The 23,798-nt window shown below is 47.0% G+C and overlaps 1 protein-coding gene across 10 annotated transcripts in view; it reads right to left on the reverse strand.

Annotated features, from left to right (window-relative positions):
• DNM2 (dynamin 2) overlaps nucleotides 1–16,935 on the reverse strand; it is a 72,144-nt gene extending 55,209 nt beyond the window's left edge. For 6 of the 10 annotated variants that reach the window (XM_029052878.2, XM_029052877.2, XM_029052875.2 and 3 more), the window contains exon 1: nucleotides 16,594–16,934. In XM_029052878.2, coding sequence (XP_028908711.1) covers nucleotides 16,594–16,754 — 161 coding nt within the window. In that variant the 5' untranslated portion in view covers nucleotides 16,755–16,934. Of the gene's footprint in view, nucleotides 1–16,593 lie in introns of all 10 variants that reach the window. The other 4 variants (XM_029052876.2, XM_029052874.2, XM_029052872.2 and 1 more) reach the window with 1 other exon arrangement.
• Between the last annotated feature and the right edge of the window lie 6,863 nt (nucleotides 16,936–23,798).

Consider the following 23,798-nt stretch of genomic DNA (forward strand, 5'->3'; position numbering starts at 1 on the left):
GCGTCTAGCCGACCCCCAATACTAAGCAGGACAAAGGGCAATGACAACCTGTTGCCCTTTAGGTGTGTGTGTGGGGGAAAACACACTTTATCATCCATGAAAGTAAAAATAATAATAATAATAATAATGTTGGTATTTGTTAAGTGCTTATTATGGGCACGGCTCTGTTCTAAGCCCTGGGGTAGACACAGGGTCATCAGGTTTTCCCACGTGGGACTCACAGTCTTAATCCCCATTTTACGGATGAGGTAACTGAGGCACAGAGAAGTTAAGTGACTTGCCCACAATCACACAGCTGACAAGTGGCAGAGCCGGGATTAAGTTCCTACTATCCAGCAAATGAGCCACTAGGAACCTCTTCTAGGACCGCTGCCTGCTGAATTCATGTGTTCAGGCTTGCTGCTGGTTGGGGAAGTCTAATAATTTTCCATTACACCCGGGGAACCCCAACCAGGATCAGCAGAGCTGTGACCTTTGAGAGTACCCCTCCGAAGAGATTCTACGGTATGTAGGCAGACACAAAGTCTAGCTGTGCGAGACTTGGGCGTGATGCTGAAGAGTAGGAGGCTCAGAACGCGTTGCAATGTGAACTGATAAGCACATTTAGTTTCTTGTGGCAAAGTGGATCTCTTAAGCCCTGCCAGGAATGAGATAGGAGAAGATTCAAGGAAACTGAGGTAATGAATTGCCTCTAGCGGGTATAAGGAAAAGGACATTTTCTGCTTGGATGCTCTTAAAACGGAAGAGAGAATAGGCTCACTCCAATCCGAGAGAGAGACAGAACCACCACCTGGTCAGTCACTTTTGTCCTCTGCTCCTCAGAGGAAAAAGGTCAGCTTCCAAACAGATTCCGCCTTGCCTACTGTATGACCTTGGTCAAGTCACTTGATTTCTCTGGGCCTCAGTTTCCTCATCTGTAAAATGGGGATTCAATACCTGTTCTCCTTCCTAGACTGTGAGCCCCATGTTGAGCCAGGACTATGTCCAACCTGATTAACTTGTATCTATGCCAGAGCTTAGTACAGTAAGGGTTTAAATGAAATTATTGCTATTTTATTATTAACTACTGAAGGGGAAAAGTAAGCTATTCAAACTGTATTCTGAGAAATGAGTTTGGGATCATTCAAAATATGGCCCTGCCCTCCAGCAGCTTTCATTCTCAAAATTTACAAGTGCACACCAGCTAAACAGGAAGTGAATTGGGACAAGTATAACAGGGAAGGTAAAATGTGTCAGAGGTCAGTGTCTAAACTGGATCTGTATTTTTTTGGGGGGGGGGGGGGGACTGAAGGGGCAACATTTACATTTTTTGCAGAGCCCCGTTTTTTTCTTAAATGGTATTTGTTAAGTGCCTACTATGTGCCAGGCACTGTACTAAGTGGTGGGGTACACACAAGCTAATGAGGTTGGACACAGTCCATGTCCCATATGGAGCTCACGGTCTTCATCCCCATTTTACAGATGAGGGAACTGAGGCACAGAAAAGTTAAGTTATTTGCCCAAGGACTAGGGGCAGACCAGTGGCAGAGCGTGGATGAGAACCCAGATCCTTCTAATTCTCAGGCCAGGGCTCCTTCCACTAGACTACACTGCTTCCCATTCAGCCTCAAATCAACAGTATTTTATTGAGCACTATAGTAAGAACTTGGGAGAGGTCAGCAGAATTAGTAGACAGGATCCCTGCCCTCAAGGAGAGGGAGAACACTCAAATAAGCACGTCTATATATTTTCTGTAGTTTAACAAGCAAAAACAAAAGCCTTTTGGGTTTCTAGTTCTCTAAAGGGTGGGATGTCTAGTTGAACAATAGAGTGACAAAAACAAAGTGCAGATGACTCTCCGGGGAGAGAGAGAGCAAATAGATAACCCGCCAGCCAATGAGGCAAATGCCAACTAATGAGTCAACCCACTGGGTGTATGCTGAGTGCACATAGTCACAGGATGCAGAAAACCTACTCACTCAAAACTAGGCTGCCTGGAACTGTACTCTTGCATCACACAGTTTGGTTGCTTTTGTCAGCAACAGACAAGTTTATGGTCCCAGCCGTACTTTTCATCGTTAGCAGGGCCACTGCCTCAGGAATTGGATGTGGCTTTAAATAGGTCCCTTAGAAATCCCCTTGCATAAGCGATGATGGGCGGGGGGGAAAAAAAGGAACAAAACCCAGTGATGAAGCCATGTCACTGAACAAACTCTCATTAGGAACAGTTAAACACTGGGGCAATTTGGGGTTTAATTTTTTTAAATATGGACATTTTCTTCAGAGGACAAGGCAGTGCAGACACTCTTTCCTCCTTCCCTCTATGGGTCAATTTCAAAACTGGAATATATACTTTAAAGCTCAACACTTCTTTCAAATCAGTCAACCTTAAAAAAAAAAAAGGGACACCACCAAATCCAAGCCAGAAGCTTTGCTTCAAGGTGCATTTTTGAACTTCTGGCACTGGGTCTAAAGGGCAATTCAAGATCTTCCTGTGTCTAGGCAGCAGAAGCCTCTGATTTGAGGACTGGGGCAGGAAGAGGAAGCGTGGAATGGTCTGATGTGCGTGACAAAGGGTACATTTGTGGAAGTTCATTTTCCTGCCACAAGATGTTACAGGCACTCGAATAAGCCCATACTCTGAGGAAGGGGAGAGGAGGCACTCTGGAGGTTGCTAAAAGAAGAAACTCACTCCCAGGGACTTAGAGAGACCTATCGCAGGCTGCCAACTGGAACGCAGCCAATCCCAGGGGAGGATTCGCAAAAGAGGAGCAAAGAGAAGCCGGGTGGGGGGAATTGTGGATAGAGTGGAGACAAAGAGGAGCTGAGATGTAATCTTGGAGCAACAGGTTGCCACGAAAAATGGTTTCCCTCCAGGGGAGGGACCCCGAAGGAAGGATCCTACCACCAAAGGAGGGTAAGGGACCACGAGGATCGCCAGCAGTTCTACCCGGACATCCGAGGATACGCACCAGACTCAAGAGTCAGGAGATCTGCATTCTAAGCCCTATTCTGCCACTTACCTGCTAGGTGCCTTGGCCTTTTCTGTGCCTCAGTTTCCACATCTGAAAAATGGGGATAAGATGACTGCTCTCCTTCCTCGAACCCTGAGCCCCATTGGGCCCCCACAGGAACCGTCTTATCTGACTGTATTCTCTCTACTCTAGTATTTGCCTCTTAGTAAGTACTTAAATACCACAATTTAAGTCCAAAGATCTCGAGAGGAGGAATGCGGCAGCAGGGGGGGAAGAGACAGAGAAAAGGGAAAGGAACTTCGGATTGGAGTTCTGTTCTACTTTTTACCAAGGTGATATGCTGTTGATCCCTGCCATTCCTCTACTAAAAACCTGTTTGGAGCACGAGCTGTTGTGTCTGCCTGTAGTACTGACTTGGGTAATTTGGGGGTGCCAGGGAGACATGGTTACTTCAGAAGCTTAGGGAGGGAGTCTTTCCCACCTCCCCCCACCCCCCCAAACTCTGGAGCTTCCATGGCCAACCTCACATGTGTGTGTGGGGGGGGGAGGTGCTGGCTAGATTCTGCATGATCCCCTTGCCTTTATGGAGCTGATGTTTCTCAAAATTCCCAGTCCATACTTCACTCTGCTGCTTGGATCATTTTTCTAAAAACTATTCTGCCCATAATCTCTCAGTTTCTTAAAAACCTTCAGTGCGTACCTACTTCTCTCTGCATCAAGCACAGACTCCTTCTGACCACTGATTAAGGCCCCTCCTATCACGTCTCTCCTTCTGCTCCACTCTTCTCTCACTCCATCTCAGCTGGCATTCTTCATTTCCCCCAAGCTCAACTTTTGTGGCTTTTTCTCGACTCCACAGCCTCTGACTCCCTTCAAATCCATCAGTCCATAGCTCTCCTGACCGTCAGTCTTTCTGAAATCCCACTTCCTCGAGGAGTGTTTCCCCAATGAATTTTTTTTATAGGTCAAATCCACTAGACTGTAAGTTCCTTCAAGGGTAGGGATCATGCCTACCAACCTTGTCTGCTACTTTCCCAAGCACTTGGTAGACTGCTCTGCACCCAGCTGGCACTCAATAAATACCACTGATTCTCTTAACTACCACCTCAGCATTTATGTACTCAAACAACCTATTGTGCTTTATGCATATGGGTTAGCAAATGCCATATACACACTTAGTTTTCCAAATACCCTTTCCAATCTCTTCTTCCTCCCATCTAACTTATCGTGAACATCTCCTCAGTAGATGGTCAGCTCCTTCCAATATTAGAGGAGCAGTGTGGCTTGTTGGAAAGAGCACGGGCTTGGGAGTCAGAGGCTGTGGGTTCTAATCCCAGCTCTGCCACATATCAGCTGTGGAACTTTGGTCAACTCACTTCACTTCTCTGTGCCTCAGTTCCCTCATCTCTAGAATGGGGATTAAGACTGTGAGCCCCATGTGGGACACCCTGATAACCTTGTATCTACCCCAGTGCTTAGAACAGTGCTTGGCACATAGCACTTAAATACCATCACTCACTCACTGTTTTACTTTCCCAAGCATTTAGTGAGTGCTTTGCACACAGTAAAATCAATGGCATTTACTTATTAGATGCAGAACACCATACTAAGCCACTGGGAGGGTAGAATATTACAGAGTTGGTGGAAACAATTCCCCAGTCTAGACCGGGAAACAAGATTTATACATTTCAGTAATCCAGTTTTACAAAAACTTGACATGTGACAGACACCAGACTTGGCAGACTAGGGCATTTAGGTTTTTCCACATTTGCCCAATGATCTTAACACAGAAAGGGTAGCTGCCACCAATGAGTCTGTTGGTCACCAGCTGATCTGGTGTTCTATTAAGTGCTCCACTTGGGGGTCTGTTACATAGAAACTAGTCTTCACTGTCCTTCTTCCAAAAGCAGGATATGACCGCAAACTACCACCATTCATTCATCACCTTACTCCTTTCAGGTGCCTCTGGTTGAAGGAGAGAAAAGCAGGACATTGTGGGATGGGACTTGTAGGGAAAACCCTGCAAGATAAGTTTGTCAGGAATAGCCTCGCTCCAAGTTATTAGGAGGAAGCAGATTTTTCAACCATCTGGAGAAGCAGCCCCCTCTAAGGAGAATTCCCCGGGCTTCCTGCCCAGCCTAGAAAGATCCCTTCACTAGAATTATGTCCCTCTCCCCCACTCTAGACTGTAAGCTTGTTGTGGGAAGGGAATGTGTCTGTTTATTATTGTATTATTCTCTCCCAAGTGCTTAGCAAAGTGCTCTGCACACAGTAAGTGCTTAGTAAGTATGGCAGTGAATTAAAGGAATAAAATTAGGCTTCACTAGGATTTGGTCTCCAATATTACCCAGTGAACATACAGATCCACCCTTCTAATTATTACTAAGTCAGTCAAAAATTTAAATACAATAGCTTCCTGGTCCAATCATCACTGGCCTTTTGTGCTCTTGTAACAGGAATACTGTGTTTGTTCCAGGAAGCCCTGAAGAGAAAGAAGGCAGGTCCGGACCCCTGGAGTCCAGCTGCCTAAATGCTACCACACCCTTCACATCCCTACTTCACAGGGCAGTGAAGCACTAAGACAATAAGCATAACACTGAGCAAGCTCTCAAAACTATGCTACCCGTGCCTCAGTCTATCATCTCCCACCTCCTACAAAATAAAATATAAATCATTTGCTCTCACTCTCCTCCCCATTTTCAACCTCTCACTCTAGTTGGCTCCTTCCCATCTACCTTCAAACATGCTCAAGCGTTCCCCATCCTAAAATAGCTTTCTCACTCTTGTATTGTACTTTCCTGAGTGGTTACTTCAGTGCTCCACACACAGTACGTGCTAAACTTCATTGATTTTCTCAATCCCTTCCATCTATCACCCCATCTCCCTACTCCCATTCCTAGCCAAACTCCCAAAATGGGTTGTATATACCAGCTGCTCACGTTCCCTTTCCACCCAACTCTGCTACAGTCAGGCTTCCAACCCTCTTCTCACAGAATGACTCTGGGGATGGAAAGAAAGGGGGGTCGGGGGAGTCAGTCAAACCTATTTGAGAGCTTATTGTGTGCAGATCACTGTACAAAGTGTTTGGGAGAATACAACAGATACAGTCCCTGTCCAAAATGAGCTTACAGTCTAGAGGGGGAGACAGGCAATATAAATAAATATATCACAGATACGTACATAAGTGCTGTGGGGCTGGTGGGTAGGGAGATGAATAAAGGAAGTACGTCAGGGCCATGCAGAGTCAAGTGTAATACCACTGTTATGGGCTTGGGAGGCAAGAGAAGATGGTGGTGCTGGCAATGAAGATTTCACTTTTGGATATGTTGAACCTGAAGTGCCAGGGGAACAGCCAGGTAGAGATGTCCCGGAAGCAGGAGGAAAAGTGAGACTGCAGGTAAGGAGAGAGGTCAAGGCTAAAGTGGTAGACTTGGGTGTCATCTGCATAGAGTTAAGGAGAGAATCAGCACTGCTGAGTGGAAGAGAAGACAGAGTTATAGCAAAGAGGGATGAATTCAAAATGGCCACAGTCAGCCTGGTGCCCGGAGCCTAGGAAGGGAGGAAGTGTCCTGTGGAGCTGATCCAGGGCTAGAAGTTGGTGATGCAAGACTGACTGAAGGGCAGGGTGGCAAGGGAGCTCAGGATAGTGAAGAGTGTTGCTGAGGGAGTGGATTTGCACATGAAGAGATGAGAGACTGGGTAGGGTTTCCAAATGGGGCATGATGGCCTGAGATAAGTGGAGCAGGTCTAGAGATAGGAAGTCCCTGTGGGAAAAAGGAGGGGAGGGTTGGGGGGGAGAAAGAGGTGGGGAGGGGGAAGAGAAGGCAGTTTAGGTAGTTGTGGTTGGGAGTGAGATTTCAGAGTTGGTAGGGTCAGAAATGGTGATAAGATCCAGCATGTGTCTAAGTTGGTGGATGGGTGGGGTGGGGTCATTATCACAGCATTCACCAAGTGATCATAGGGCACATGGTACTGTACTAGGCACTACCAAACACAGTAACACTGAAGTGCTGGAACCCCTGGAGAGAGAAAAAAAAAAGAAGGCTTTCTACTCAAGTAATCTCTTGTTTTTCCAAGACAGAAAACAAACCTCATATAGTGAGACAGACGACAAACCAAGCTTTGTGTTGTAGAGACATCAAATTCTTCCTAAATGGTGCGTCTGAATAGCACTGTGTGGATGCACAATCAAAGGGTGTTACCACCTTCACTTTCAAACATTATGAATAGAAGGACTCTAAGCTATGGGAAAATATGGCAGAGAAAAACAGATTCTGAAAGGGTTTCTCATTCACCACAGGCTTTCAAATGCTGCCTCGTTATTGTATGCAGCTGTCAGATTCCAGCCGTCTAATAGCCAGAACAGAACGCACTCAAAGCAAGCAATTCCAAGGTGATATAATTTCAAGTCATTAAGAATCCAGGGGTCCCCAAGGTTTCTTGTCCAAAAACTTTGTGGCTATGCTAAGTCAGCTGAGCCAGAAAGCCATTTAGCAATTTAATATCTTGCCCGGTAACACATTCTTACTGTTTCTGCTGATCTCACATTGCACTGATAATAGTGATGTTATTTACTGAGGGCCTATTGAATATAGAGAAAGCACAACAAAAGCATAAGACACATTCCCTGCCCACAAGGGGTTTACCCTAAAAGGGGAGGCAAAAAGTGCCAAATATATTGCTTGTTCAACCAAATCTACTTATACGCAACCACACACCCACACGCAATAAAGGTGGGTACAAATAAATAAGTGCTAGAAGTGGGTGTTGTGAAGTGGTCAGGGAAGGCTTGTTGAGGTGGGATTTTAGGAGGGCTTTGAAGGTGAATTTTGGGGAGGAGGAGAGGTAGCAGGGGAAGCCAGGGGTTGGAGGCATGGGAGACAAGCGCAGCAGGTAAAAAGAGCTGTTATGGAAACTGGAGAGAGCCATGAAGTCAACAGTCTGTGTTTGATGCTGTGTTTTCGAAGAATGTTCCCTAATTCCACTACCACACTCTGGCCGAAAGCCACAGTGAACACACGGATTTTGGTAGAACTGAGTGTCCAGTATGTAAAGCGGAATGATAATTATGGTACTTGTTTAGCAGCTTACTAAGCACTAGGGTAGATACACGTTAACCAGGTTCAACACAGTCCCTGTCCCACATTGGGCTCACAGTCTTCATCTCCACTTTTTACTGATGAGGTAACTGACACCCAGAGAAGTTAAGTGACTTGCCCAAGGTCACATAGCAGATAAGTGGTGGAGCCACGATTAGAACCCACGACTCTCAGGCCCGTGCTCTATCCACTACACCATGCTGCTTCCCTTTTAGGAAGTAACCTGAACAACTGTCGTACTGTACTCTCCCAAGTGCTTAGTACAGTGCTCTGCACAGAGGAAGCACTCAATAAATACCATTAATTGACTGATCAACAGCTTTCTGTCTCATTTCCATAGATCGAGAGCCAAGAGTCTCAGTCTCCTTCATTGTAGGTAATGGAACCCATGGCAAAGGCCCATTACACTCACGAATACTTGCTTGTAATGTGCCTCGAAGAATTCTCTTGACAGCACCTGATCAAAGATGATGATGATGGTATTTAAGTGCTTATGTGCCAGGCACTGTACTAAGCACTGGGGTGGATACAAGGAAATCAGGGTGGACACAGACCCTGTCCCACATGTGGCTCACACTTTCAATGCTGCCCATTTTACAGATCAGGTAACAGCCACAGAGAAATGAAGTGACTTGCTTAAGGTCACATGGCAGACAGATGGCAGAGCCAGGATTAGAACCCATGACCTTCTGACTCCCAAGCCCGTGCTCTATCCACTACACCATGGGTAGAGTTCATAACAACAAGTCTAGTTTAGTCACTTCATTTTGGAATGGCAGTTGGTAACCATGGCACTGGATTACGATTTCATAATCATCTAGTCCCTCTCTTTCAGAACTCAGGAACCCATCAGAACCTGACTTCCTGTATTTAGGGTTCAGCTGGATTTGGATCAGAATAACTTTCGAGTTACTTTCCTCCCTAGATCTGCTGACTGCCCGTTGCTTTTGGGCATTCTTGTTTCAGGAACTACGGCTTTAACAGCGATGAGAAATATCCCTCTGCCCAGACTCTCTTCATAAGCAGAAAAGCATGCAGTAAATGTGAGACTAGACAAGTGGCAGCGAAAAGACTGCACCAGTGTTAATTCAAATGCTGGGCCAAAGTTGAGCAAGCCAAACTTCCAATCCTAACCTACTGAGTCCAAGGGGTGGGGAAAGACTCCTCAGAATCAGCCCTACCAGGGACTGCTGCAAAAATACAAATCAACATTTATTCATCAATAGTTGACCATTATGAAAATTCCCCAAAGGTAAACCGAGCACTTAGCTTACAACTCTACCCAGAGGCCTCGGCCACTTTCAGAAATGAGAGAGGGACACAAAGGCGAGCAGGATTCCCACCCATGATGTCAAGGGCTCTAAAAACAGACAAAAAAAAAAGCAAGCCACACCTACACTCCTCCCTCTCTCCAAATGCAATTATGGATTCCTTCAGAGGATAAACTAGATCCTTCTGCAGGCATGTAACCAGACTACCCCAGTGTGGTTATTACCAAAACAATAACACACACTACACACGGCTGTGATCACTAATCAATGGAAATTGAGCATTTACTACACGCAGAGCACTACACTAAGCAATTGGGAACATAAAATAAGGTAGGTAGACAATCCCGGCCCTCAAGGAGTTTACAGGTTTTTGTTTTGGGGTGGGGGCGGGAAGAAGATTAAGAGCAGACATTAAAATGCATTACAGGTAAGGGAGGCAACACAGTTGAAGGGTATGTTCGTGAGTGCTGGGGGGAAGCGAGAGAACACAAGGGGAATGGATTCTCAAGAGCACAAGAGGAATGGATTCAAGGGCATAGGTGATACAGAAGGGAGGGAAAATAGGGTGGGGAGATGAGTCGTTAGGCAGGGGAGACTTCCTGGAGGAGATGCGATTTTCAGAGGGTTCTGAAGATGGAGAGACTGGTGGACTGTCACATGTGAGAGGAGGGCTTTCCAGGCCACACGGAGGAAGTAGACAATGGGACAGTGGCGAGATGGATGAGATCAAGGTACAGAGAGTAGGTTGGCATTAAAGGAAGTCAGTGCAGGCTGGTTGCAGGGGGAGATGAGAGAAGGGGTGGGGAAGAGACCTGATCAGTGCCTTAAATTTACATCTTAAAAATCAAGTGTTCAGATGGGCAATGTCCCCAACTCTATATTAATATAGAGAATCACAAATAATGCACTCAACATCTTTAACAATCAAGGCTTAACAAACGATGGTTTAGTTTACTAAAGAAGAATTCCCACCGGAAAGCTTTTTGTCTCCATGTGCTCTCTTTAGCACATCGGTTGTTTTACATGCGATGTTTTCATCAACATCTCACAGTCTCCTGCCATTATTGTGCCTTGCTAATTACACAAAAGAATCACTCCAGAGTTATAAAAGTTAGCATCCCTAAAGATTTTTTTCCCCCTCCCTCAGAGAACCAAGTCTGCGGGATGCGGTTTAGGTGGAAGTCTGGTTTTGGGGTGGAGGACCTCACAACCGAACAGGAAAAAAATCAGGTCTTATGGGCTCCTGCCAGCAGAGAGCCCGCAGACATCCACAGGTCAGGGCTGAGGGAGGAGCCGATCTTCCAGACCTGACCTGGTAGACTCCCTTTTTTGGAGAACTTGTATTACTCTATCACCAGTTCTAGCTTCCTTCACAGGCACAGAAAACAAAACCAAAAGTAAATGACACCAATTGTTTATGAGAAAGTACAACACAAGCCAACCTTAACTAAAATGCAAGCTGGTGATATTATTAGTTTGGGATCATGTAGAGGGGAGACTATCTTCTCAGCAGGAATTGGCTTAGGGGTACCACAAAATGTAGATGGAAACTCACCTAAGACCTGCCAAATGCCAAGGAGTGGGAAGGAGGTGAAATAGAAGCAGCAGCCAAAGATGGGCTTGGGTAAATGGCAAAGTAAGGGGAGGGGGTCGGTGTTTACCTAGATATGAGGTCAGTGAGACAACCAGCCACATGGTACGCAGCTCTGCCATCCTCCTTCCAGCTTTTTAAATACAGCATTTGTTAAGCATTTGCTAAGCACTGAGGTAGATAGAAGACAGTTGGGCTGGACACAGTCCCTGTCCTACACAGGACTCACAGTCTTAATCCCCATCTTCCAGATAAAGTAACTGAGGCACAGACAAGTGGCAGAGTCAGGATTAGAACCCAAGTCCTTGGACTCCCAGGCCTGTGCTCTAATAGGGCTAGGCTGCTTCTCCGTGGCCTTCACTGGAGGCTCCCTGTAGCCTTTAGGATTTGGATGGTTAATAAAGTAGATACTCCAGTTTACTAAATCTGGAGTACTTAATCTCAACTACTACTACATGGACATTTAGAAAAATCCTGATTATTGCTAATGCCCCAACTCTCCTCCGAAAAAGAGCTTTACTCCCCCCCTGCAGCTTTAAAACCCAAAGGATTTAATTATACTGTGCTTTTTCTTTAGCAATATAAATTAAGGGTTTGTCAACGCTTTGACTTTTAAAGTATTTCAAGTGTTTATAGCTTTATCATTTTATTTCAGATCATGTTAAAACTTGGCAGAAATGGGCTCAGCCTAGATGCAAATTATGTTTTACAAAAGGGTGATTCAAATCTGGTTAGCTGCCGCCCTTTTACAGTCATCTTATTTTTATTCCATTTGGCATTCTTGCTGCACACTTTCAGGCCTTTAAAAAAAAAAAAAGACTTTAGGTCTCCACCTAAGGAGTAAACATGAATGCAGTCCTTGAACAAATAGATTTTGAAACTGGAGGTTAAACTGGAGAACCCAGTTCTAATGTTAGAGCACCCTGCATTATTGAACTATAAAGTGAAGTTTTTATCTGTACACAGGGACATTAAATACAAAAAACACCCCAAGTAAACTGGATTTTTTTTTTTTTTTAATGACCTCTTCTCTCAACCTCAACCAAAATTGAGGTTTCTAGTTGGCTTCAAAAGTTTCAAAAGCAGATCTCCTTTTCCACCAAACAAGTTGGAGAAAAAATTGGGCAGTAATTTTTTTTAAAGATCCTTCAAAGATTCTGACATAGTCAAATTGCCCCGCAAAAATTAAAAGTTTGAACTTGGAGAAGATGGTGACTTTTCACTTATGCAAATTTGGTGCATCTAATATTGAATTCCAGGACTAGTATCTGATTCACCCAATTATATCCCACATTCAGATCACATTGACAAGTTGTTTTTTTTTTAATGTTTCAGTTTGATTACAAAAACTGAAAAAGATATGACCAGGTCCACAATATTTCCTTTAGACATTTAAAGCTTCCTCAAAAAATGAGGAAAAAATATCACTATGATTTTCAGTTTGGTGCACACTGACAAGTCTGAAAATATTCATGGGAGAAATTGTCTAAAGTGGGAAAAAAAAAAAAGGAAGTTGTTTTTTGTTCAGAAAAATTGCCTTGGTACTTTTGACCTATTTGTAGTATAAGTCAAAATAGAATGCAGATTTAATATAGAAATGAAAATCCGTCATTTTGCTTTTCCAGTGAAGAGTATTTGAGAATCAAATGGTTTCATTTCAGCTGATGAGAATTTAGTAAAGACCTTGTGCACTCAATGATGGGGAGGAAAGGAGAAATTGTTAATATGATAAATTTCAACTGCAGTCCCTTGTTAAATAATCTGGTTAAATAATGTGTACAATACCTGAGCCATTAAGAGTATTTCACTTTCATACCCATCGCAGAAGTAGAGAGTCAGATGACAGTCTCATCCAGGAGAAAAGAGAAAAAAAAAAAGATATAGCCAGGTCTGTTTTGTTAAGGATTGTCCTTAGCAAGCTGGCAGCCTGATATTGGAAACCAATCCAAAGTCTTGTTTTCAAATTACATTCTAACTCCTCCTTAGTAATCTGTGAACAAATAACTAAAGGACTTTATGAAACCAATACAGTGGAAAATGAAGTGAGGTCAAAAATAGAGGGCCCTCACCCAATCTTTTAAGAAACCAAAATGTCCTTAGGAAAAAAAAAAAGTCTTGCCAACCTATGAAACAAGCAAAGCAAACAGATACTGCTTTTGCCCTCCAGCTACCTGAAAGCTAATCAATGGGGGCAGCAAAATATAGCAATCTGTGAAAGCCAAACACACCATCAGTTGGTGTCTGAAAAACCTGCTTGGGTTTCTAGGCATGGCAGCTACTTCCCTGTAAGATCAAGCAGGTCCCCATTAAGTTACCATCCAACACGTGGGCCTATGATGACAGATAACATTTGTACAGAGAGATTAGCCAATTGTTGTAATTATTATTTATTCAATCAGGCTTATTGCAGCTCTGTTGTTGGTTTCAGTGTGCTCTGCACACAGTAAGCGCTCAAAAATGATTGACTGACAGGACCAAAGAGGGTGGGAATTAACTGGGGAATGGCTCCTGGAGTAGATGGGATTTCAGAAGGGCTTTGAGGATGGGGACAGCTGGGGTCTGGCAGATTTTTAAAAAATAAAATAGAACGCTTACCATGTACCAAGCACTACACTAGGCGCTTGGGAGAGTACAGAGTTGGTAGGCATGTTCCCCACCCGCAGAGAGCTTAGAGTCTAGAGAAGACCGACTTTAGCGAGCAAGGAGACCGATGTTAAAATAAATTACGGATAAGTGCATAAGAGCTGTGGGGCTGAGGGTGGGATGACCACCTTACTTAAAGGGGACAGTACCAAGTTCAAGGGCGACGCAGAAGGGAGAGGGACTGGGGAAGAAAAAATGAGGGTTTAGTCGGGGAAGGCCTCTTTGCTTAGAGAAGCAGCCTGGCTCGGTAGTAGTAGTGGGTTCGAATCCCAGCTCTGCCACTTGTCAGCTGTGTGACTGTGGGCAAGTCACTTAACTTCTCTGTGCCTCAGCTACCTCATCTGTAAAATGGGGATTAACTGTGAGCCTCACGTGGGACGACCTGATGACCCTGTATTTCCCCCAACGCTTAGAACAGTGCTCTGCACATAGTAAGTGCTTAACAAATACCAACATTATTATTATTTGAAGGGAGGAGGATGTTCCAGGCATAGGGGGATGAGCAGGAGACTGGAGAGTAGGGAGCAAGGACTATTCATACATTCAATGGTATTTATTGAGCACTTACTGTGTGCAGAGTATTGGAGAAAGTACAATACAGCAATAAAGGTATAGTGAGAGGGGTTCTTGGGAAGAGCAGAGAGTGCTGCCCGGATTATCTTTCCATAGAAACCGCTCAGGGCATGTCACCCCCCTCCTCAAAAACCTCCAGTGGTTGCCTATCAACCTCTGTATCAAGCAAAAAACTCCTCACTATTGACTTCAAAGCTGTCCATCCCCTCACCCCCTCCTACCTCACCTCCCTTCTCTCCTTCCATAACCCAGGCCGCACACTTCGCTCCTCTAGTGCTAATCTTCTCACCGTGCCTCCATCTGGCCTGTCTCACCGCCAACCTCGGGCCCACATCCTCCCTCCTCAAATCCGCCTCTGCAAAGCCCTGTTGAAGGCGCATCTCCTCCAAGAGGCCTTCCCAGATTACACCCCACTTTTCCTCCTCTCCCACTCCCTTCGGCCTCACTCTGACTCGCTCCCTTTGCTCTCCCCCCCTCCCCACCCCCCAGAGTTTATATGTGTGTGTGTGTATATATATGTGTGTGTGTGTATATATATGTGTTTATATATATATATATATATATATATATATATATATGTCATTTTATTTATATTGATGCCTGTTTAGTTGTATTGATGTCTGTCTCTCCCCCTCTAGACTGTGTGCTCATTGTGGGCAGGGATTGTCTCTATTGCTGTATTGTACTTTCCCAAGCGCTTAGTACAGTGGTCTGCACACAGTAAGAGCTCAAATACAAACGAATGAATGAACGCAAGCTTGGGTGTAGTGAGTGTAAAGAACAGACATATGCTTTGGACTCTTCTACTAGACCAGCAGCATTTGGATAGCTTCATATCAATATTGCTCCTGCTCTGCTCTACTGTACTCTCCCAAACACTTAGTACAGTGCTCTGCAAACAGTAAGCGTTCAATAAATACCACCCGTTAATCAGGTGTCTTTAAAACCCTAGAGGCCAAGGCTCCTGAAACAATGTTACCCTCACCTTACTTCGTTTTGGAATTCATCCGTCATTTTTTTAAATGGTCGCTTTGGGAGTTTCTGTCTGCCACCAGGCCCGTTTCGATTCTTAGATTGCAAGCCCCTTGCCAGCGTTTGGTACAGTGCTTTGCGCACAACAGACACTCAATACTCATACTATCTGAAGATTTCCTGCCCATAGCACCGAGTGTGTGGTTTACCTCCTCCCGTTACTATGACTACACTATTGCCTTTGGTTTGAAAATGAAGCATGCTAGAACTGCAAAGGCCTGAATAGGAGATTTAAATACACACACACACACACACACACACACACACAAACCTTACAAGACACGACCAAAAAGCCACAAGGTCCTCCGAATCGCTACAAAAGTTGTATTGTACTCTAGACAGACAAGATAACTTGAGACCTCAGAAGTGCTAACTCTCAACAACACTGGCTATTTTTGGAGAATGAAAAATTAAAACTTGCCCAAGACAACTGATATGACTAAAACAAAAACAGAGACATTTCCTCTTCTGCCGGGAACACGTCTACGTTGGACTGTACCCTCCCAGGCACTTAGTACAGTCTCCTTGCACACGGTAAGCACGACCGAGGGGCAACCTTCCTTCCCCAAAAGGTTATTTTTTCTGTTCAAGCTCCCGCACGGGGCCGTTTTTTTAAGAGAAAGGAAAAAAAAAGACGGCTTGACTTCGAGCTCATCCACGGCAGCCGGCCTCGCGTTACTAATTAGCCCCGGGCGAACCTCTTTGACCAAAACAAAGTCCAATCGCTAGGAACTCGGCGCGATTTGGGGGGGGGGCCCGGCGCGAAGGGGGGAGGCGGCACTTGGTGGTATTTATGGAGCGCTTACTGCGGGCAGGGCGCTGTACCGAGCGCTTGGGAGAGTCCAGCAAGGAGCTGGGAGTCCACGTTCCCCGCCTACAACGAGGGGCACGAAGGGGGCCAGAAGCGGACACCTCGCCGCTTGCCAGCTGGGTGACTTTGGCCAAGTCACTTTTCGGTGCCTCGGTGACCTCATCTGGAAAATAGGACCACCCGATCACCTTGTATCCCCCCGGCGCTCAGAACAGGGTTCTGCACATAGTAAGCGCTTAACAGATGCCACATTATCATTACTATCCCCTCCCCCCTGTAGACCGTCGGCTCGTCGGGGGCAAGGAAGGCGGCCACCAGTTCTGTTGTAGTCGCTCAGCACCGCGCCCTGCACAGAGTAGGGGCTAAATACGGGATCGGCGGCAAAGGAGAGTTCAAAGCCCCCCTCGGGGCGGCCGCGCCGCCGCCCCCCGCCCTCCCAAGCCTGAAGTACAGCAGGGAGGGGAGCGGGCCGGGGAAGTAGGCCAGGGGCCGATTCAGCCCCCCGCCCCCAGCCCGCTCTACGCCATTCCCGTAGGCGCGCCCAGAGCCATTCCCAGCCAGCCGGCCGGCGCCGGGGCAGCCCGCTTTACGCCATTGGCGGAGCCCGCCCCGCACTCACCGGCCGACGAAGTTTTCGAGGACGGAACTCTTGCCGGCGCTCTGGCCGCCCACCACGGCGATCTGCGGCAGATCGAGGTGGCAGTTCTGCCCGATGGAGCTGAAGGCATCTTGAAGCTTGTTGACCAGCGGGATCAACTCCTCCATCCCCCGGTTCCCCATGGCGGCGGCGGCGACTCCCTAACTCCCCCCCCGCCCCTCCCCCGCCTCGGGCGGCAGTAATTCCTCCCCGCCAGGGGTTCAGCCCAACTCCCGACTCCAAACTTCGCCTCCCAGTCGCCGCCTTTACCGTCCCTCCAGCGCCACCCGACCCAAGCGACCTCCCTCCTCCTTCCTCTTTCCCCCTCCCTTAACTTCCACCGCCCCCGATCCACCCGCCCTCCTCCGGCTCCGCGGCCCCTCTGCTCCGCTCCGATTGGTCAGTCTATCTGCCAGTCGAGGCCAAGAGCCAATAGAAGAGAGGCACGGGTTTGTGTGACGTCAGAGAGCTCAGCATTTCCCCCTTTTTTTCTATTCCTCGAATGTTCATTGGCCGGGAGGCCTGTCATTTCGCTCCACCAGCCAATAGCTTGCTAAGCGGTTGTCAGTGTTCCGAAAGGAGACGGTGTTGGGGGAAATAACATCCGTTCCCTCCCCGTTGGGCCGTCCGAGCTTCCCCATTATGAAGAAGCCCGGTCTTCCTTTTGGGCCGACTCGGAAGGAACGCCATCGTTCCGAGAGTCGAAGCGGATTCGGAAAGAGCGCTCTCTGCCAGTTGGCCCTGCCCTACTTTTCTTAGCTAACGTTTTAACGGGCCTAGCTCGCCGTCGCTTTCAGCGGGCGCCCAATGGAGCAAAGCCTCGGGACGACTGGGCTGAAGAAAGGATTGGAAATGAATGCAATCGATCACTTGACTTCGTGTCCTAATTTCTTTCGATCGGAAAACCGACTGACTTCTCTTAGCGGAGTGGCCCCTAGTGGTCGAAGTCAAAACCTCGGGGGGAGAAAACCCCAAACCTCGTTTGTAATGTCCGGTTCAGGGCGTGGTGGGCAACTATTTGGGCTGCAGGGCCCCCGGCAAATAGCTGCCGCTCACACTAATAATAATGTTGGCATTTGTTAAGCGCTTACTAGGTGCAGAGCACTGTTCAAAGCGCTGGGGGAGATACAGGGTCATCAGGTTGTCCCACGTGAGGCTCACAGTCTTAATCCCCATTTTACAGATGAGGTCACTGAGGCACAGAGAAGTGAAGTGACTTGCTCACGGTCACGCAGCTGACAAGTGGCAGAGCCGGGAGTCCAACTGGTGACCTCTGACTCCGAAGCCCAAGCTCTTTCCAGTGAGCCACGCTGCTTCACACTATCCAGCCATCTGACACTTCCTTACATTTGTTAAGCGCTTATTATGTGCAAAGCGGTCGAGAGGATAAAAGGTGATCAGGTTGTCCCACCTGGGGCTCACAGGCTTAATCCCCCTTTTCCAGATGAGGGAACTGAGGCACAGAGAAGTGAAGTGACTTGCCCAAAGTCACACGGCTGACAAGCGGCGGATGGGGGATTTGAACCCATAACCCCTGACTCCCAAGCCCGGGCTCTTTCCACCGAACCACGCTGCCTCTCTCCGGTCCACACCCGTTTACAGCACGTGGTAAACCTGATTGAGATATCCTCACGGGCGTGAGATCCCGAGCCTCTTTACTTTTGCCGGACTTTGTGGTAAACAGCACTTATTGAGCACCCACTGTGTGCAGGGCGCTGTGCTAGACCGTAAGCTCTCTGTGGGCAGGGCACGCGTCTGCTTATTGCTATAATGTACTCGTCCAAGCGCTCAGTACAGTGCTCTGCACACAGTAAGCGCTCAATAAGTGCGACCACGGGGATTATTGCTATCTGTCCCCATCACCACATTTTAGGAAGGGCACGATACAGCCGGAGGTTGTCAACCAAGATGATGCTACTTGCTTTGCTGTCTGTCTCCCCCTTTTAGACTGCGAGCCCGTCGTTGGGCCGGGATTGGTCACTCATACATTCCAAGAGCTTAGTATGGCGCTCTAAGCACAGTAAGCGCTCAATAAATACGACTGACTGAATGAATGAGAAGCCTCTTTAAGGGATAGGCGAAAACGGTTACACTACTAATGAACTGAGGCGGTGTGTTTGATGCAGAAACACGATGCCGGCTGCTTAAACGGGCTTTAGAAGTGAAAACCCGGTGGTCACTAAACCTCTCTCTCTCTGCACCAATTTAATTGTTTCTGGACCATCTCCTCCCCCCCAGCCCCTTGTTTACCACTCAGACACAATGCAATTTTGGTTAGATTGGGGGTTTTCAACGATCATGTTGTAGCAGGAATGACTCTACATGTCTTGCTGATGGTAGGATACTCTTTCCTCCTCTCCTTCCTCAACCTTAAATTAAAGACCTGGGGAAGTAGGCAGTCCCAGACTAGCCTCTTAATTGCTGTGGAAGCCACGGCATCTCTGGGCACACTCTCTCCTCAGAAGGAGTGCAATACAGTTCTCTGCATGTGGTAGGCACACAGCAGACAAGGGGCGGAGCGGGGATTAGAACCCAGGTTCTCTGATTCCCCGGTCCATTCTCTTTCCACTAGGCCACAACACTTATGCACATATCTGTAATGTATTTATATTAATGCCTCTCTCCTCCTCGAGACGGTAAACTCACTGGGGGCTGGGAATGTGTCTTTTACATGATTATATTGTACCAAGAGCATAGTAGAGTGCTCTGCACACAGCGCTCAATAAATACGATTGACTGACTGACTAGGCCGTGCTGCTTCTCGATGACGACTTTACACTTCATTGGAGTAAAAATTCAACTTCGAGATTGCACAGAATCAAAGCCTATCTAGGCATCTGAATATTATGACAGGAAAACGGTCAAGTTGTTGGATCTGACGGCATACCTGCTGAGTTGGGTGACAAAATCAGGGCCGATGGCTTATTGTGGAGTGGCCAGTCAAGACTGAGATGAGACCCTGCTGCCAAATCAATCAATGTGTCCATCAGTGGTAGTTACTGAGCGTGTACTGTGTGCAGAGCACTGAGCTAAGGGCTTAGGAGAGTACGACACGACAGAGCTGATAGGCACGTTCCCTGCCCACAACGAGCTTACAGCCTAGAAGGGGAGGTAGACGCTAATAGAAATGAATAAATTAGGGGTATGTACATAGGTGATGTGGGGCTGAGGGTGGGAAGGATAGCAAAAGATTATACCAAGGCAAAAAGGACATCGTAGTAGACAAAGAAAGGCACCCTCACCCTACACCTCACCTCGCCTACAAGAGAGACATTTCTGGAAACTTCCAGAACTGGAAACTGCTTACTCCTCAGGACCCTTCCCAGGAGGAAAGCTATTTTCAGTAAGATGTCGATCATTAACCTGGCGGCCCCAGCTGGAGCACAACCAGGAAGGAATTGGCCAGGGAGGCGATGTGGGACGTGCCTGAAGAGTCTGCGTGTCGTGAACCCGCTAATTCTGTTATCACATGGAAGGGATGGGACATAAGGCATCCATCCGGTCAATAAATCGATCAATAGTATTTTATTTATTTGTCATTTATCATTATTTTACATACTAATTTTTAATGGAATCTGCTAAGCGCTTACTATGTGTCAAGCACTGTTCTAAGAGAGGTTATTGAGGCCAGATACAGACCCTGTCCCACCTGGGGCTTCCGGTCAAGTAAGAGGGAGAACGGGTATTGAGTCTCCATTTTGCAGCTGAGGAAACTTAGGTCCAGAGAAGCGAAGTGACTTACCCGAGCAGGCAAGTAGGCAGGATTAGAACCCAGGTCCTCTGGCTCTCAGGCCCGGGCTTTACCTACCAGGCCATGCTGCTTCACTAGTCTTAGCCAGGTGAGTCCCTCACATACAAAGGAGACGTTTCTGGAAACTTGCAGAACTGGAAACCGCTCACTCCTCAGGACCCTTCCCAGGAGGAGAGCGATTTTCCATAGGATGTCAATCACTAGCCTGATTTATTGAATGCTTACTACGTGCCGAGCACTGTACTAAGCACTGTGGCTGCTTGTTGTTGTACTGCACTCGCCCATGAGCTTAGTACAGTGTTCTGCGCACAGTAAGTGCTCAATAAATACGGTTGAATGAATGAATGAATGAATGAATGAATGAATGAATGAATGAAATCAATACAATGGAGTTGGTAGACAAGTTCCCTGCCCGCAGTACATTCCCTCCCAAGCAATCGATCGAAAGATCCATCGATCGTCCTTATTGAGGGCTTTCTGTGTGCAGAGCACTGTACTAAGCACTTGGGAGAACACAATACGACAATAAAACAGAGACAGTCCCTGCCCCCCCTCCGTCTCAGCAGCCGGCCTGTGAGGTGCGGGTCCTCAGCCGAACCCTGAATGCTTCTTGGGCCTTTCAAGGGCACAGAATCTAAGCGTTAAAGGATGAGGGCCAGCAAACCGCTAGGGCAATTTTGGGGTGTACTAGCATGGAGTCTCAAGAGCATTCCTACCGTGGCTGGAAACAGATGGGGAATTAGGACCCTGTTATTAAATATGCTTATCTGTATGCAAAAAGTGCCAGGTGGAATCCCCGAGAGAGAGCGAGGCGACATCCAGCCCAGGCAGAGAGGAGCTCCGGCTAAGCGATACGGAAGAACCGATCCCCCAAAGCCCGGTTCGCGGACCAAGGACTAGCCACTTGGGAGCCAGGAATCGGGCCATCGGTGATAGAAGATACTGGGATGGTGCTAATCTAATCAGCGTCATCTGGGGGGATCTGATGCCTCTATAGAGACCGAGGCTGGCTCAGGATCCATGGGATGTCTACAGAGGCTGGCAACTAGAGAAGCAGCACGACGTAGTCGATAGAGCTCGGGCCTGGGTGTCAGAAGGTCATGGGTTCTAATCCTGACTCTGCCACTTATCTCTTGTGTGATCTTGGGCAAGTCACTTTACTTCTCTGGGACTCAGTTACCTCATCTGTAAAATGGGGATTGAGACTGTGAGCCCCACGTGGGAGAGGGAATGTGCCCAACCCGATTTGCTTGTGTCTACCCCAGCGCTTAGCAGAGTGCCTGGCACGTAGTAAGCGCTTAACAGATACCCTGATTATTATTAACTAGGACAAACAGAAAGATGTCCGAAGCTGCAGCGTGGTCCTCCGACGTGGCTAGAGGCTGAGGAAATGGCTCCTCGTGGGCGGGGAACGTGGCTACCGAATCTGTTGTGTTCTACTCTCCCGAGCGCTCAGGACAGTGCTCTGCCCATGGTAAGCGCTCAATAAATGCTACTGTTTGATTGATGGATGGATCGACTGGTATTTATTGCAGGCCTACCATGTGCCGAGCGCTGGACTAATCGGAAGCGGCAGCCATCAATCAATCAATCAGTGGTATTGACTGAGCGCTTACTATATGCAGAGCAGCATGATCTAGTGGAAACAGCACAGGCCTGGGCATCTGAGGACCTGCGTTCTAATCCTGGTTCTGCCAACTGCTTGCTGTGTGACCTCGGGCAAGTCACTCAACTCCTCTGGGCCGCAGTTCCTTCATCTGTAAAATGAGGATTCGATATCTGTTCTCCCTCCTACTTAGCCCATGAGTCCCGTGCGGGGCAGGGAGTGTGTCCAACCTGATTACCTTGTGCCTACCTGATTACCTTGTGCTTGACACATAGTGAGCACTTGATACGTCTTATTCTTCTTCTTATTATAGGAGAGTGCTAAGTTTGTCCGTGCTCAGCTCTCCAGAAAAAAGCACGTTGAGCAACTTTTTATGCCGGATGACCACACCTTTGCTCTCCTGGTATTTGCCTCAGTGGCCGCGTTCCCATGATGCTGCAGGATCTCAGCGTTCAGAACATGAAGCTGCGTGGCCATAGAGCACGGGCCTGGGAGTCCTTCTGACTCCCGCCTCCACCACTAGTCCGCTCTGTAACCTTGGGCAGGTCATTTAACTTCTCTGTGCTTCATCTGTAAAATGGGGATTAAGACCGTGAGCCCCATGTGGGACGTGGACTGTGTCCAACCTGATTAGCTTGTATCTACCCCAGCGCTTAGTATAGAGCCCGGTGTGTAGTAAATTGCTCAACAAATATTATTAAAAAGATAAACGAGCCTTTGACATCTTATGCTGGCTTTTTTCCTCAGGCTGGGCAGACAGAATTGGTCAAACTGTTTATCTGTGTCTTCAGGCTGATTCCACTCTCCTTCTACAGCCAGTGATTCAGCTTTTCAAATGTTGTACTGGCCAGGCAAATATGTAATGGAATGTATCGCATGCCCACCGAGTGCAGTGTTTTGGGATCAAACTGAAAGCTTTCCCCAGAGGCACCTCGATAAAAAGTAAAGCTAACACCAGCCTACAGTAAAAGACGTGGTTTCTGACCTTGAAGAGTTTATGGGGGGAGAATATAAATAGAATTCCTACAATGGGAGCAGGAGGAAAAATATGGATATAACTGGTAACAACCAGGGAATGGAAACATATAAGTGGAGTAGGTACATAATAATAATAATGATGGCATTTGTTAAGCGCTTACTATGTGTGAAGCGCTGTTCTATGCTCTGGGGGGGATACAAAGTGATCAGGTTGTCCCACGTGGGGCTCACAGTCTTCATCCCCATTTCACAGATGAGGTAACTGAGGCTAAATACTAAGGGTAGCTTTGGGGATGACAGTACCAGGGGTGCTGGAAATTAGTTCATTCAATAGTATATATTGAGCACTTACTATGTGCAGAGCACTATACTAAGCACTTGGAATGTACAATTCGGCAACAGATAGAGACAATCCCTGCCCAATGACGGGCTCACAGTCTAACCGCTGGAAAATGACTTCTGGAGGAGGTGGGTTTTCAGTAATCAATCAATCAATGGTATTTATTGAGCACTTACTGCATGCAGAGCACTGTACCAAGAACTGGGGAGAGTACAATGCAGTAGAGTTGGTAGGTGTGAACCCTGCCTGCAAGGAATTGCAGTTTATGGATTTTGAAGCTGTAAACTCATCGAACTCTCCCAAGCACTTAGGTCAGTACTCTGTGCATAGTAAGCATTCAGTAAATACCACTGACTGATTTTTTTTAATGGCATTTGTTAAACATTTACTACATGTCAAGCACTGTTCTAGATACATGTTCATCAGGTTGGACACAGTCCCTGTCCCCCCACGGGACTCACAGTTTTAAATTGGAGGGAGGAGGATTTCATCCTCATTTTACAGATGAGGTA

Source organism: Ornithorhynchus anatinus, chromosome X2 (genome assembly GCF_004115215.2).
Source record: "Ornithorhynchus anatinus isolate Pmale09 chromosome X2, mOrnAna1.pri.v4, whole genome shotgun sequence".
Lineage (NCBI taxonomy): Eukaryota > Metazoa > Chordata > Mammalia > Monotremata > Ornithorhynchidae > Ornithorhynchus > Ornithorhynchus anatinus.